Raw genomic sequence first — 15,133 nt, 5'->3', positions numbered from 1 at the left:
AAAATATCCTGAAGCTTATGCTGACACTTAGACTTTGAATTCTTAGGTAGAATTTTGGAAACCTGTTGTTAAATGCAGTCCGTCACACAACCAGTGCAAACTTTCAAGTTCTTGAGACTGGATGTTCAAAAAGGAAAACAAAAAAGGGGCAGGATCACAAAGTAGTGTTAAGGCCTTTATCTGCATTGTTTGGGTCCAGTAGCATCTTAAAGACCAATTAGATTTCCAGGGTATGAGCTTTCGAGAGTCGCACAAAGGGAGCTCTGACTCTCGAAAGCTCATACCCTGGAAATCTAGTTGGTCTTTAAGGTATTGCTGGGCACGAATCTTGCTCTTTTACTACAGACCAACATGGCTACCCACCTGAAACTGCATCGTATGTGTGATGTATATCCAGTTTCAGGATAGAATACAGAAAGCTCTAGGAAGGTGTATTATCTCAGAAGAGCACTAGGATGTTCTGTGTTAAGAGCATCTTGTGATGATTGTTAAAATTAAGTTTTCAGGTGCACAAGGGCATGATTTGGAGCGTATCGACATGTAGAAAGGTTTAAGCCTCTACCCTTTATGATTTTCTATGTGGGAAACAGCCCTGAGGATCCCATATCTGTGGATATGAAGGAAGTTTCAGGCCTTGATTCTGAGGCCTCTTGTCTGAATTGGATCTAGAACATCAGACAGATGTGAAAGGTTAAAGTGGTACTGGTTGCAGCTAGTATCAGTTGTCCTTTTGGCCGTTTGGGAAGAAGATGAGACAGTGGCAATAGAAAATATAAAAACCAGTGGTTGATCACATGTTTTTTCTCTGACAGGAAACAGAGCCCTAGTGTTTGTCTTCTAGTGAACTCTGTGCATCCTGTTTGACTGGCCAACATAGGAGGTTTTGCATTTCCCCTTACCATCTGCTACCACAGCTCTAGTCCACAAAACCCTTCCATCTGTCCTCAATCAAGTTATACTCATCCTGTTGTAATGAATGGAAAACTTCAAAAAAGGAATTGAAAAAGTCAAGCTTTATACGAATTTGTCTGCTCTCTCCAGATTTGGTAGTCTGTACTATAATTTTCCCATTCTTGCTCAGTGGCAATTCCCACCCCTATCAAATACCATTGCTGCACTGCAAATAAATGTTTTTTATTCTTTGGGGAATTTCCCGCTAATTTTAGAACCATGTTATTTACCTACAAAAAACAGTTTGATCTCTTCTTATAATTCCTCTTCTTTTCATGCAACATTGAGCCTGTGTGACTACTAATTAGCAGCTAAAACGACAGTAGAAGAAAAACTATAATCAACAGTGCTGAGATATGGATTGATAGGTCTGAAGTAATTATGTGGGTATACTGGAGTGAGAAGTATGTGTTTAACATGAAAATTACATACCAAAGATTATAATCCAGATGAAAAGTGAATATGTGGGGACAACTGTTTATATATTATGATGCTACATAGGCACAGGAAAAAGTATATAACGTGGTATACAGGGCATAGGCTTCCAGTCCTGGGAATTTCAGCTTTCATTTACAAAACCAAGCAAGTTCCTAGCCCTTAAGCTAGCAAAAATAAATTTGAAATGTAGTGAGGCAATGCCTGCTGAACTCTTCCCTTATTCAGGAGTGTTGGATATTTCCAGTGGGTCCAAGTGTTGGGGTTTGTAAAACTCAGCATAGATTCTTCTGTCTTTTCTCTCCTCCCCGTGACCTGGTAGAAGCAGAATATATCATGCAAAATAGTGAACACAGGAAACAAGAACATAAGAAAAGCCATCCTGGATCAGAACAAAGGCCCAACTAGTCCAGCATTCTGTTCACAGAGTGGCCGCCCAGTAGTCTCTAGGAAGCCCGCAATCAGGATGATTGCAACAGCATCTTCCCACCTGTGCTTCCCAACAACTGTTTCAAAGAGGCATACTATCTCTGGTACTGGTTAGGGTGTGCATTTCGGAAATCCGATTCGGATAGAATACCCGAGTCGGGCTCGATTTGGAAAGCTTCGGTAATTCCTAATTGGGGCCAGCATACTGGTCCTGATTCAGAAATCCCAAATCAAAGCTTCCCGAAGCATTCATAATGCTTCAGGAAGCTTCAGGGTCCTGGGGGTTAAGTTTAAAGGGCCCTGTTACAAGCGGCAGGGCCCTTTAAACTTTCCCATTCCCTACCCTTACCCCCCCCCCCCACTTACCTGGCACCATGTTGGAGGAGGCGGCCCTCCCGCCTCCCCACTGATCTCCGGTGGCAGTGGCGGCCCTCTCTGTTGGCCAGCTGGCTGTGCCAGCCACAGCTGCACAGTGACAGCAGCAGGGAAGGCCCTCTGCCAGTCAGCTGCGATGGCCGCAGCTGCGTGGCAATGGCAGCAGGGAAGGCCCTCTCCGCTGGCTAGCCGTGATGGCCATGGCTGTATGGCAGCAGCGGCAGGGAAGGTCCTCTCTGCGTGCCACCGTGCTGGCTGCGGCTGCGTGGCGAGGGCGGCAGGGAAGGCCCTCTCTGCCGGCCGGGACTGCATAGCGACGGCGGCAGGGAAGGCCCTCTCTGCCGACCAGCGCAGCGTTGGCTCCAGCCTTCCACCTGGCCAGATGTAAGTGGGGTGGGGGGTGGGGTTTAAGGGTGGGGGTGGGTTAGGGAGCATGCAGAAGTGACTTAGAAACCTGAATCTGAAGCAGCATGCCACGTCGGATTTCAGGATTTTTTCCAAAGCTTTTCCCAGTTTTTGGGAAACCCGAATATTTTTTGGGTGCATACCCTTAGTACTGGTAGCCATTGAAAGCCTCATCCCCCATGAATTTATCCACTCACTTTTTAAAACCTAAGTTGACAGCAATCACCATCTGTGGCTGTGAGTTCCACAAGTTAACTATGTGTTGTATGAAGAAACACTTGCTTCTGTCTGTCCTGAAATTTCTAACTGTCCACATAATGCATAATTTTACAGTCCTCCATCATATCTCCCCTGACTTTCCTTTTTTGTAAGCTAAATAATCATCAGCATTTAACCGATCCTGATAAGCCAGTTGCTCTAGCCCCCTTATCATTTAGTTGCTCTTTTCTATACCTTTTCAGGATCTATAATATTCTTTTTCAGGTGTGGTGACCAGAAATGTACATAGTATTCCAAGTGTGGTCACACACTGTAGATTTATATTAAGAGCAATATGATAACAGTAGTTATCTATTTCTTGTTTAATTATGGCAAGCATGGAATTTACCTTTTTCATAGCAGCCCCACACTGGATCAGCATTTATTAACCACATGAAATACTACACATACCTGATTCCATATATTAGCAATGGTGAAGGCTTGCTTTTTCTTCATAAGAGATGGCTTAATTCTCAATCCTCAAATAGTATGATTTAGCAAAAGATATAAACTGAACAGTCTTTGCATGATTTCATTCTAATTTGCTTTTATCCTGTTAGAAGAAATTCTGAAAAATGTAACAAGCATGTGGTATGATTTTGCTGGGAAAGGCAAGGGGATCAAGCGGAAATTCAATCCCAGAGCACGTCTGGGGAAAAAGAAGCTCTACTTTCAGCTTTCTTGTTTAGTGTATCTGAAAATGTCAAGGGCATTAAAAAGAAATCACAAAACCTTGAGACTTCCTCTTGGATGGCTAGGTACATTCTAAACCAGCTGAGAAAAGAGGGATTATAAAGTAAGATGGGTTCCTTTTGATTAAGAGTATCTTATTGACATACTTTGTAAACCGCATTAAGTTGTCCTGAAGGGCGGTATATAAATAGGTTGTTGTTGTTGTTGTTGTTGTTGTTGTTGTTGTTGTTGTTGTTGTTAAGAAGTTAATTACATGACGGTAATTAATGGGTTGGATCCTGCCACCTGCAGATTCAAGGGATCACAGATCTTTCCTGCATTCCCCTCCTACTAGTAACAACAACATCATTCGATTTATACGCCACCCTTCAGGACAACTGAACACCCACTCAGAGCAGTTTACGTAGTATATCACCCCACAACAATCACCCTGTGAGGTGGGTGGGGCTGAGAGAGCTCTGAGAGAGCTGTGACCGACCCAAGGCCACCCAGCTGTCTTCAAGCAGAGGAGTAGGAAATCAAACCCGGTTCTCCAGATTAGAATCCGGCTGCTCTTAACCGCTACACCAAACTGGCTCTCTTTCTGACCAGATTCCCAGGTTGCCCACAAGTGGTGGGCAAACTCCTGGCGGTTTGCACCGTATCCTGCTGATCGCTGGTGATTGGCGTGAGGTTGCAAGCTGCCTGGTGATTGCCCGCCTCCAAGATCCACAGCACATCAGCACCGTCTACTGACAGATAACTGCATCCATCTTGAACATGTGAACAGGAGTTATGTGATCGATTATATGTTGTTGGTAATTATCAAGTTATTGAATTTTGAGGCAATGTGGTTTGGTAAATGAGTTTCTTTTTCCATCTTCAAGTAAGGCACCCCTATTGGGGAATGCTGAGCCTACCGTGAGTTGGTTCACTTATTTTCTAAGTTAGTGACTGAGTCAGTTCCTGAGAGAGCTTCTCAGAAATCCTTGGAAAGTTTATTAGGAATTCCTTACTGTAAAGGTCACTAATAGCAGATAAGGTGAGAGATACGGAGGTCTGGGAAAACCATGTTCCCTCCACACCAGGACTTCCTTCAGTTTTTCTAATGGAAAAAATATGGAATGCGTGGGGCAGGGGGTGCCTGTGAAATTTTAAATCTTTTTTTCCCCCAGTAAGTGAAATGCTTTTTAAAAGAAGGTTGTACTCACTCAAAAAGTGCCATATGAAGATTTTAAAATAATTCCTGTGTATACTGTACAATATTTTCAAAGATATATTTATTATTTAAATGTGACTGATTTCACTCGTACTTGATATGCTATAATGTGCATGATAAAACTCTACTGAAGACAGTATTGTTTTCCATGTTATAAAAATATAATTTGATTGGCAGGTATGCCACTTGGCTTATTGTGACTATATGAGATGATTTGTCTGAATAAATCATTCATTTTTGTTTACTGCGAAATCTGTATGTTCAGCTCCCCCATCCCGTCTCTCAGAAGCAAAAACTAAAGTAGCATAGGGTATTGCAGTATGTTCAAAGGTCAGTGTTTATTTTTAAGCAGTAAAATTTCCTCCGCATATCCAATCAAGGCTTCGTCATCACTATTTTTTTTACTCTTTATTTTTATTTTATAATTTTTTCTCAACATTAACAAAATGTAAACTTTTAGCACCAGACAAGTGATTTATATAACAATATTTAAGATACTGAGCTAAACAACCTGATATATACCATATACAATTAATACAAAATTATTTTGGGGGGTGCAGAGTTGTCAGTTGTAGCATTGTTCATTTACAAATTCAAAAAACGCGGACCATTTTTCTGTATACGAAGATTGATCACTGGGATTATTCATAGGTGTAATCTGATCAGTTATTTTCTTCATTATCAACAGATCCCAAAACTTCAGCAACCACTGCTTGACGGTGGGGATCTCGTCTGTCTTCCAGTTTTAAGCTAATGCAGTCTTAGCTGCTGACAACAATAAAGAAACAATTTCTTTTCTCAGTTTTGAAACATCATTATTGTTCCATAAGTTGAGCAAGATGGTTTCTGGACATTTTTCTATTTTGTGTCCTGTGATCTTCTCTATAGCTTCCAGAATTTTATTCCAATATTTTTGTATGTTTGGACAGGACCACCAGCAATGAATCCATTGTTACCACAGGCTTTCTAGCAATTGAGATTTGTTTTTGCTTTGCAATAATAAAGTTTTTGTGGTGTGAAATACCATCTTGAACAGATTTTGTATGACTGCAGTTTGATATTTAAAGAATTGGTATTGAATATTTTGGAAGACCATACCTGATTCCATTGATTTTCGCTTATATCCCTACCACAGCCTTTTTGCCAAGCTTTTTGTGGTGGGGTTGTTGTTGACCAGATACTTTGATTCAAATCCTTTAACAGCTTCATCGCTATTTTTAAAACTTCTTATAATTTATATTTTTTATGGTTGAACACTTTATTATCTTTGTAAGACTGCAGGGCTAATGTCAAAGAACATTCAGAATTATTTGACATGCTCTGATCAGACTTCTATTTGACTCAAAGTTCTTTAGAGAGAGTGCTGGATGTAAAGGAGAGAGCAAATGCTTCCCTGGGTATATTTTTCTTTCTGTGTTCGGGCTTTTGCTACATCCAGCCTTCTGGGATATCCTATATACTCGCTAGTCTGTATGTAGGAATCAGCTTAAGCTCTTTGCTGCAAACACTTTTGCAAAGACTGCTCATTCTTGGTCAGCCCCAATTCCTTCCCTTTGCCTGTTCCTCCTTTCATCACCCTTCTCCACTGCTTACCTTTTCTCTAACCTCCACCACCAAATCCTCTTTTCTTTGAAAAAAATAGGCAAAAGGAACCGTCAACTCCTGTAGCCTGCGGTCATGGGGGGAAAAAGACTGTAAGGTTATCCAGGCAGGTTGCCCCTTGCAGCTTGTAAAAGACCAAGGACCAAACTACATGTAAAAGTGGCCATGGGTCCAACCTGTGGCTGCCAACGCAATTTTAAAGGAGAGTTCAGCCATTTGAAAATTGCCATGGGGGCCCGATCGCACATTGTGATGTTATTTCCCCCCCCCCCACACACACACACCCCATAACTATTTCAGGATCAGCCCCTTGCAGCAGTTTTTAAACAGCTGAATTCTCCTTTAAAATTGCATCGTGTGTGTAGTTTGGCTCTGAGGAACACCACTAAAATAGTTTTTCTGTTCTTGTACTGCAGCTTATCAGCTTGGTTTGCATAAGGTTCAGCCGGCAGAACAGTAGAGGCTTTGTTTAGCTGTGTGTCCTTCGTGTTGCATGCTATTCTGCTGATAGAGACAGTGTTACAAGTATCACATATGAGAGGACCAGTTTCCATTATGGAAGGGCTTAATGGTATTGGTAGGTATATAGGAATGCACAAAGTCAGCAGTTTTGTGAAAATGAATCCTCATCTTGAACATTTCCCTAAAAAGATGGTGTCATGTCATGTCAGAAGCTACTTTCAACTAATTTTCTACCCTCACTTTATCTCCATTTCCACTCTGGGTCTTGTGGCTTCTCTCCATATTTACTCTCTGCAGCAGGAGTACAGAGACCAGCATGTTGTGATATTATCTTCAGTTAGCTGAACTTGCTGCACACTGAGACATATTGTGCATTCCTCTGTCATGGCAACTAATGTTTAGGTATCGTCTTGATGCAGGCCTCAACTAGGTCGCAATATAGTATACTTAGAGTCACAGACATCCAGGGGATTTTCCAACATCCATGCTGAAGACATCCTGTAGATTCAGCCCTTTTTTAATGCTGTTATAGAGGGAATGCCATAACTAGACACACTTGGGCAGTGTTTGGCCAAAAGGATTTGGCTGGCTGTCAGTTTCCAAATTTCAGCATGTAACATTCATGGATCCCTTATTGTTACTTGTGCTATTAGCAGAGATTTTTCTTGGATTTTAAAAAATGGTTAATATATATATAATGGTTAATATATATGTTTAAAATTTTCCTGCAGGGGTTGATCCAGGTTTGCAAAAGGAACCACGAAATCAGACACCTGCTCCTTCTGCAGCTCCAGCACCATCCTCCTCCAAGTATCACCGGGCACGCTCTGGGGGAGCCAGAGATGAGCGTTATCGGTCTGGTAAGGATGCTCCATATTCATTTGGCAAAGCACAGTATTTTTGTTGTTGCTGCTGTTGTAGTAAAGGCCCATACAGTTTCTATTTCAGGTTCCTAGGACAGATAAGAGTTAGTGTGATATAGTGGTTAGTGTCAGTGTTGGCCAAGAACTGGGGAGACCCAGTTTCAGATCCCCACTCAACTGAAGCTTACCAGCTAACCTTGGGCCAGCCATGCACTCTTAGATTAACCCTGCTTCACATGGTGGTTGTATGGATAAAATGGGGAAATGGGTCCTGAGCTCTCTGGAGAACAGACAGAGTTGTATCAAACATATACAAGATAAATACCTCTCAGACCAAAAATTATCTGCATGGCAACAGAGCCAGATCTCTGTTGCAGGTTTCTCGGCCGAAATCTTTGGTGCTCCGAGATTGGCACTTGAGAGATTTTTGACTTTGATTTTGATTAGTGGCCCCTGAAGAAGTATTCATATGAAACGTGTGAAAATTAGCCGGCCCCTTGTTGGGCCAGGGAGCTGTTCTCCTTTCCTGTGTTTGATTTTGTGGTACGACCTGAAAAAGAAAAGCAAGGAAGATCAGAGATTGTTTTTTCATCTTTAAGACTTACCTGAATCTATGTTTTTATTGGAGTTTCTATTTTCTGTGCACCTATAAGAGAAGGATTGAGGAAGAGACTCTATATTACAATTTTTGAACTGATATCAAATGGTCTGTTATGGCCGACAGTCAGGATATATGATCTTTGTATTTTGATTGAGATATGATTGAGTATTACTGGATTGTGGATAGATTTTTGTAAGAGCTTTTAAGTATTTATCAACATCTATTTAAGCACGGCATCACTTTGCATACCATATATTGATAAAAATAATTTATATTCAAAAAGACTATGGATATTACTGTTATATTGATCACCGCGGCTGTGGGTTACCACCCTTTCCTCTAAGGATTTGACTATCTTGTGTTTTCCCTTTAGCTTTTTTTAAACTATTCCCTTCATTTTTGTCAAGTTCCCTCTTTGAAATCAAATCTTACTGTTTTGGACTTTAGGGATAACTTTCCATTGACATGAATGCTGAACTTAATAGCATTGTGGACACTGTTCCCATTGCATTTGGAAGTCTATTGCACTTGGTTTGGGTGCAGGAAACTCCTGTTCAGATTCCGGCACAGCCGTGAAGGGTGACTGGGGTCACTTTAACAGAGGCTTAATGTGTGCACATGAGCAACTAAAGCAGGAAAGTGAATGCCTTCACCTGGTAATTAACAACCCAATAAGCCTCTTTTAAAGGGATGGAACTTTCTCCCCCTCCAGGCTGTTGGTAAGTTGGTAACCTAAGTCACACCTCAGATTTTATTTTGTCACATCAGGTACGTCTTCCTTCTATTTTACAAAATCTTAGGACCTTTTTTCGTATCAGTTTTATCTTACCTGGAATGAAGCTTGGCAACAGCAATTTTCAATTCAGAAAATTTCTGTGTGCAGCATTGATAAGGTGCTGATCTTACTCAGTGCTCCATAATGCAGTAGGCTGTAGGCCTGTGGCTTTGGCCGTTCACCAGAACCAGTTCATGGCACTTCCTTCTGTGTCTTGTGTGCAACAGGGATGAGGGGAGAAGGGTGCATATACTCCTAGTGACAGGATGCGTGCACAAGCAGAAAATGCATCTTGGCAGAGAGGAATGTTCCATCTGCCTGCCTTACAGGAGACCCAGCAGTAGAAGAAATGTTGGTAAACATCCAAATCCACCCTGAGCCTCCAGATCCAAGCAGGCATTTTTGTATTTTGCCCAAGATATTATTTTTCTTCGAAATAACCACCTACACGAATCCATGTCCAAATGCCCACTGCTGATAGGAGCCAAGCCAAAAGAGGGCTCAGAAGGAAAGCTTATAATGTCCCTCTAAACATGCTGCTCATTTACCACTCACAAAATGTGCCCTCCTCTTGCTGATTTTTTTAAAAAGTCACGATACCTGCGGGATTAGTTGTAAGTGTGGGGCTTCTTGTTTTCTGCAGCTGTTCCATTCTTGCTGCAAGTACTAGAGCTCTTGATACGGAGTATCCAGCTTAGCAGTACTTAAAATAATAAAAAGCTCTAAATTCAGGAGAGCTTGTGCGTTAGGGACTGCTACAGCTCGTGGTAGGGTATTGGGAGATATGCCCAGATTTTCCACTTGCTAGTTAGATTCTGCTTAACTTGCAGTCTGAATGGTGAGCACACTTGAACTTAGAAAAGAATTTTCTGCTACTGTGAGGCTTAGCTTGTTTGTGTGACTCACCTTTGCTTTGCAGGTAGCTTTCTGTGATGTTCTTGCTTCCGCTTCCTGGCCCACAGAATTCTACAGACTCACAACTCATCATTGTTACTTTGCATTTTGAATTTTAATTAGCATTTCTGCATTTGTTCAAGTAGAGTAGGGGATAGAAAGTCATCAGCTGGTCTGACCCGGCAGGAGTATTCATTTTCTATCCACGAATGGTGCTCTCCATAAGAGCATTTTCTCATCTTCTTTTCCATGGTAAGATAACCTCCTGCCATCACATATTCCTTTCCATGTTCAGAAAAAGAACTGAATCGTGTTGCGGTTGTTTCATTTGTGGCACTAAACCAGAGGAGTCACGTTCAGTAGGTGGCACTTACAATGTAAAGTGTATGGGTTTGGGTTTTTTTGCTTGACCTTCTCTAGTCCCTGGCTGAATCCACACGTCCTGGCGTCACGGTACATGTTTGCTAAACCTCTGGAGGTATAGCGTCTTTCTAGCACAATTTCTGACTCATCGCGCGATGAGTCAGAAATCTCGCTAGAAAGACGCTATACTTCCAGAAGTTTAAGAAACGTTTATTGCGATGCCAGGACGCGTGGATTTGTCCGCTGTCAGATTGCTCAAACTGCCTTTCTGGATCACTCTATTCAAACTTGTGCATGCTGCTGTTGAACTCCCAAAGCTGATGTAGGCCAGAGTTATGGGTTCAGAGGTCTTTCAAAGGTTAACATTATGTGAAGGATGTGCCTTTAAAATAAAATTTAAAAAAAAACCCAAACGAGCAGCTTGGGATCTGGAATGGTACAGCTGTGACTAATTTATCACATTTGCAAACATACCCAACACCATTATGTCTGAATTGCTCTGTGCCTGGCATTTGTGAAAACTATAGAAGGATAACTAAATAGGAGCCTTGTGTTTTTTTTTTTTTGTAAATCCTCCTAACAGCCACAGTTCTGATGTACTTTCATGATCTTATTTCCATGTATCAGACATCCATACAGAGGCAGTGCAAGCAGCATTGGCGAAACACAAGGAACAGAAGATGGCCTTGCCCATGCCGACCAAAAGACGGTCCACATTTGTACAGTCTCCCGCTGACACCTGCACCCCTCCAGGTTAGAGTTCAACCAGCACCTGTATAACTTCATTATTGAAAAGTTAAAGTTAGGATCGCATTTTAGCTTTCACTTTTACAATGTCTAGTTCATATTCATTGGTTCTTTTTAGAATAACAGCTCTTCTGAAAACTTTTATCTCCCTAAAAGTATGGTTAATGTTGACTTTTACATTTCCTAGAGGGAAAAGTTGTTTGTTTATGCTTTGCTTTATCTTGATCTATAGTTTAACTCTGAAGAAGCTGAAGCTTGCCTACAGGTGCCGAGAATGAAGAATTTGCCACTGTTTGTTATCAGTTCATTGCAAGTCGTCTTTTGAGTATCAGAGCTTAAATGTGTAAGGAAATATAATTAAGAATGGGAGTACAGAGCTGACTTCTCTTCCCACTGCCCTTATCAAAGCAAAGAATCCTAAAGTTGGAAAAGGGTCTTCCAGGCTACCTAATCCAATCTCCTGGTCAACTAAGAACATTTAAAGCTAGCCGGATGTAGCTGTGCCAGTTGTAGGCATCTTGTGTTAGACTGCAGGGCTTTCATATTGCAGAGATCGTTGTGTGATAGTTGTGCATGCCGTGATTCCTGGATGTTACAGTTCTGCCTGGGTTTTTTTTTGTTTTTGTTTTGTTCATTTCTTTTGAGTTTCAGTGCAGACACCAGGGGGAGGGGGAGGGGGAGGGGGAGGGGGGGCTGGGTTTGCAAGACAAGGCCGATCGCATTGTAGCAGCTGTATGAAGCCGTCCTTCCTTTTAGTGGGCCTCTTGCTGGAAGTGAAAATAACTGTTAAATCAGATGTTCAAATGTCAATCAACCGTCAGATGCAACACTTTAAAGTTGAGCCTGGGACAAAGAAAGGCAGTGGAGGATCCCAGTGAAGGCCTTCTGTAGCCAGCAAGAGAGACCCTCCTGGTTGTTCAGAGCAGCAGGAAGATCCAACATGGAAGCCATTGACTGATCAAGACTTTTAGTCGAGGAGCTTTAACCAGACTGAAGGAAAAGAAAGGAACGGAAAGGAAGCCATCGGAGGGGCCGGAGCCTGCTTCCTTAGCCACCCCCCCCCCACTACTACGCCGGCTGGCTTCTTTTGCCTCAGTGAGGCTGGGGTTGCACAGGCAGCATCTCTCCCTGCCTGATGTATTTTAGGCACCAATTTTAGGCCGCTGCAAATTTAGATGCTGGCTGATGAGATCCAGGGAATGATCACTTAATTGCTTTTATATGTTCTCTTATGCCAGTTGAGCAAGTGGATTTGGAAAGGGGAAGAGGGCATTTAGATTCCCAGCTTTTATTGGAAATCAGTAAAAACTCTGTAGTGCTATTCCCCCCTCCCTTTATATCTAAAAATCTGCCATATACAGTAAACTTAGTAGAGGCTATTCACAGTAGCAAATGCATTTCTCCCCATTAAATATGTAGTATGCGGTAGCAGTGCAACTAACATATGCAGTATAATAATTCTGCTTAATGTGCATGGATTCTGGGACACTCATGTGGTCAGCCATCTGGGCAGGATTAACAGGAATTTGGGGGTCCTGGTGCTGGTCAGCTGTTAGTTGTCAGTGTTGACATCCAGCTGCCCCTGAAAGAAGCGTTTCCCTGTGGTTTTGATTAACCTTGACAGCACCAGTCAGCTGGCCAGAGCAAAATAACTGATTAACTGGGATCAAAGTGGTATGGACAAAAATAAGGTCCCCCCCCCCCTCCCTGTGAAGGTAGAATTTGGGAAGTAGAGTTTCTACTTGATAAAAATAAAGGCGTATGAAGAGTTGGTACATGTTTAGTTGGATGACCTCATAATGTTTTGTGCTGTTTTTTCCTGAAAAGAGTAATTTGGCAGGTTTAGATTTTTAAGTATCCTTTTCCAAAAACCTCAGTCTTCTTGTGTGAAGAATAACATGATTGATGGATTGAATTATAAGATTTTTTCCTCTCTATGAAAAATAATGCATCTGACGAAGAGAGCTGTGGTTCTCGAAAGCTTATGCTACAGTAAAGTTGGATAGTCTTAAAGGTGCTACTGGACTCTTTTGTATTTTGCTACTACAGACTAACACGGTTAACTCCTCTGGATCTATAAAAAATAATGGTTTCCTATTTGACTATGTAACTGTGTGTTGTGGTCAAGTTTTATGCTGTAGTAGAAACTTAGGTTGTGTTCTCTTCAGCACACCAGACACTAGATGCATGTGCTCTGATATGTTTGTTTTAGGATATTTATTTATTCAAATATTTTTATGCCACCCTTAGCACATAATTTCTTCAAGATAGTTTACAGATTATAAAAATCATAATACAAACAACAAAAATACAATGTGTTACATCCTGCAAAGGATTTCTGTAGTCAAAAGTGGGGATTTTCACCATTCTCCCGTGGTTCTGGAGTGGGTCAGTCATGACTCATGGGAAGTAGCTCCTCCTCTTGCACAGGGTCGGTTGACTTTAACAATCCCAGGTTGGAGGGGCTCTTCCCTGGCTCGCCCGTTCTTTTCCAGCCCTGCTCCTGCAGGGTTGTGAGTTGGCTTGCTGCTAGAGGAAAGCGATCCCAGGACTTACAAAGAAGAACAAAAAGCGACAGCAGGAAACCTTGAGGCAACACAGGCTAAAGGGGGGAAAGGAAGGGCTTGGCTCTCCTCCCCCTCCCCCCTCATACCTCTGGTCACCTGAGAGGAAGCGAGTGAAAGAGTCGGCGTCTTTCAAGCCGGCCAGAAAGCGGCACGAAAAGGGGAGAGCGAGGCGCGATCGGCAAAAGCACAGGAGCAGTTGAAGAGCCGGCTCAAAAGCAACCTCCAGGTGCACGAGCGACGGCATCAGCCTCAGCTACCGTCTGATCAGGGCCCCTGCTTCAGGTAAGGAGATGCATTCCTGGAGGAGGTCTACCAGGGAGTAAGGCAAGACCGGAGTGGCACTTGCCCCCAGAGCCTTTACAAAGGAGTGCATAGTTTGTGCTGGGAATATGTCCTCACGGACTTAGCAGCAAGATAAGGCACACACACACACACACCCATGGTTGCCAGCTTCTTTCCCATTTAAGCAGGAGATTTTGGTGGGAATGGCTTCCACGGCGGGCCGAAATGAATCCAAAACGGCAGAGGGCACCATTAGCTGTCTGGGCCTACCAAACTCTCCCTCTCCTGCACAGCCAAGGCAAGGCCCCAGTGGAGAGGGTCAAGGAAATAATGAGATTGATCTCTCAGGCCAAGATGCATAGGCAAACAGCCTGGCATGGCTTAGGAGTGAAATAAGGAAAGAACTCTGAGGGGAAGTCAAGGAGTTGAGAGGACAGGATACGCCTCCAAGTAAGGAGGGTGTAAAGCCTGCCTCCAGCAAAGGTAAAAGATCAAGTAAACCTGACCCCCCCCCCTTCCAAAACTAAGAGAAGGAGGAAGGAAAAAGTCTGGGCAGAGGAGTCCTCTAGTCAGTCAGATGAACCCCACTCAGCCTCAGAGCTCTCAGACCTAACATTAGACAATGACAAAGGCGAGCTCTCAGAGGAAAAAGAGGAGACCATAGTCTCTGATCAGATCAGACTGTTTCCTCAAGAGCTATACTCAAAACTACTGCCAAAGGTCCTAAGGGCACTGGAGGTTGTCCACAAGGACACGGAGAAAAAGGTCATAGACCCAGCCTATTCCCAAGGCTCTGAGAGGGCAGCCCCCAAGATGACTTCCTCTCAAGTAGGGGTACCCTTGCCAGCAATTTTTCACAGTATGCTGAAGGCAGAGTGGGATAATCCAGTCAAACCAAAGTCACTTCAATTGGTGTTTAATAAGCCCTACACCCTAGATCCAGATACAAAAAAAACAAAACAAAAAAGATAAAACTGCCTGGCGGAGACAATCCAATATTATGGGTAGCTACTACCTCAGTGCTACCTATAGATGCAGGGGGCAGGGCCAAAGACCCACCCGACAAGAGAGCGGATGGGCTCTGCACAGGAACTTCGAAGCATCTGTGGCATTCTGAAGGGCTTCGGCCGCGGGCTCATTCTTTGCCAGTGCACCTTTTACCTGAACGTCTGACCTCGCGGGCCCTGACCTGGATAGCCTAGGAGAGCCTAATCTGTATCAGATCTATTTTTA

General features: G+C 42.8%; 1 protein-coding gene across 1 annotated transcript in view; it reads left to right on the top strand.

Moving 5' to 3' along the window:
- The window catches only part of DIP2B (disco interacting protein 2 homolog B), a 250,778-nt gene that overhangs the window by 140,265 nt on the left and 95,380 nt on the right, over positions 1 to 15,133 (top strand). The window contains exons 3-4 of the mRNA XM_054975565.1: positions 7,540 to 7,668; positions 10,932 to 11,057. Coding sequence (XP_054831540.1) covers positions 7,540 to 7,668; positions 10,932 to 11,057 — 255 coding nt within the window. The remainder of the gene's footprint in view (positions 1 to 7,539; positions 7,669 to 10,931; positions 11,058 to 15,133) is intronic.

Source organism: Eublepharis macularius, chromosome 4 (genome assembly GCF_028583425.1).
Source record: "Eublepharis macularius isolate TG4126 chromosome 4, MPM_Emac_v1.0, whole genome shotgun sequence".
NCBI classification, from domain to species: Eukaryota; Metazoa; Chordata; class Lepidosauria; order Squamata; family Eublepharidae; genus Eublepharis; species Eublepharis macularius.
This window is presented reverse-complemented; position numbering and strand designations above follow the sequence as displayed.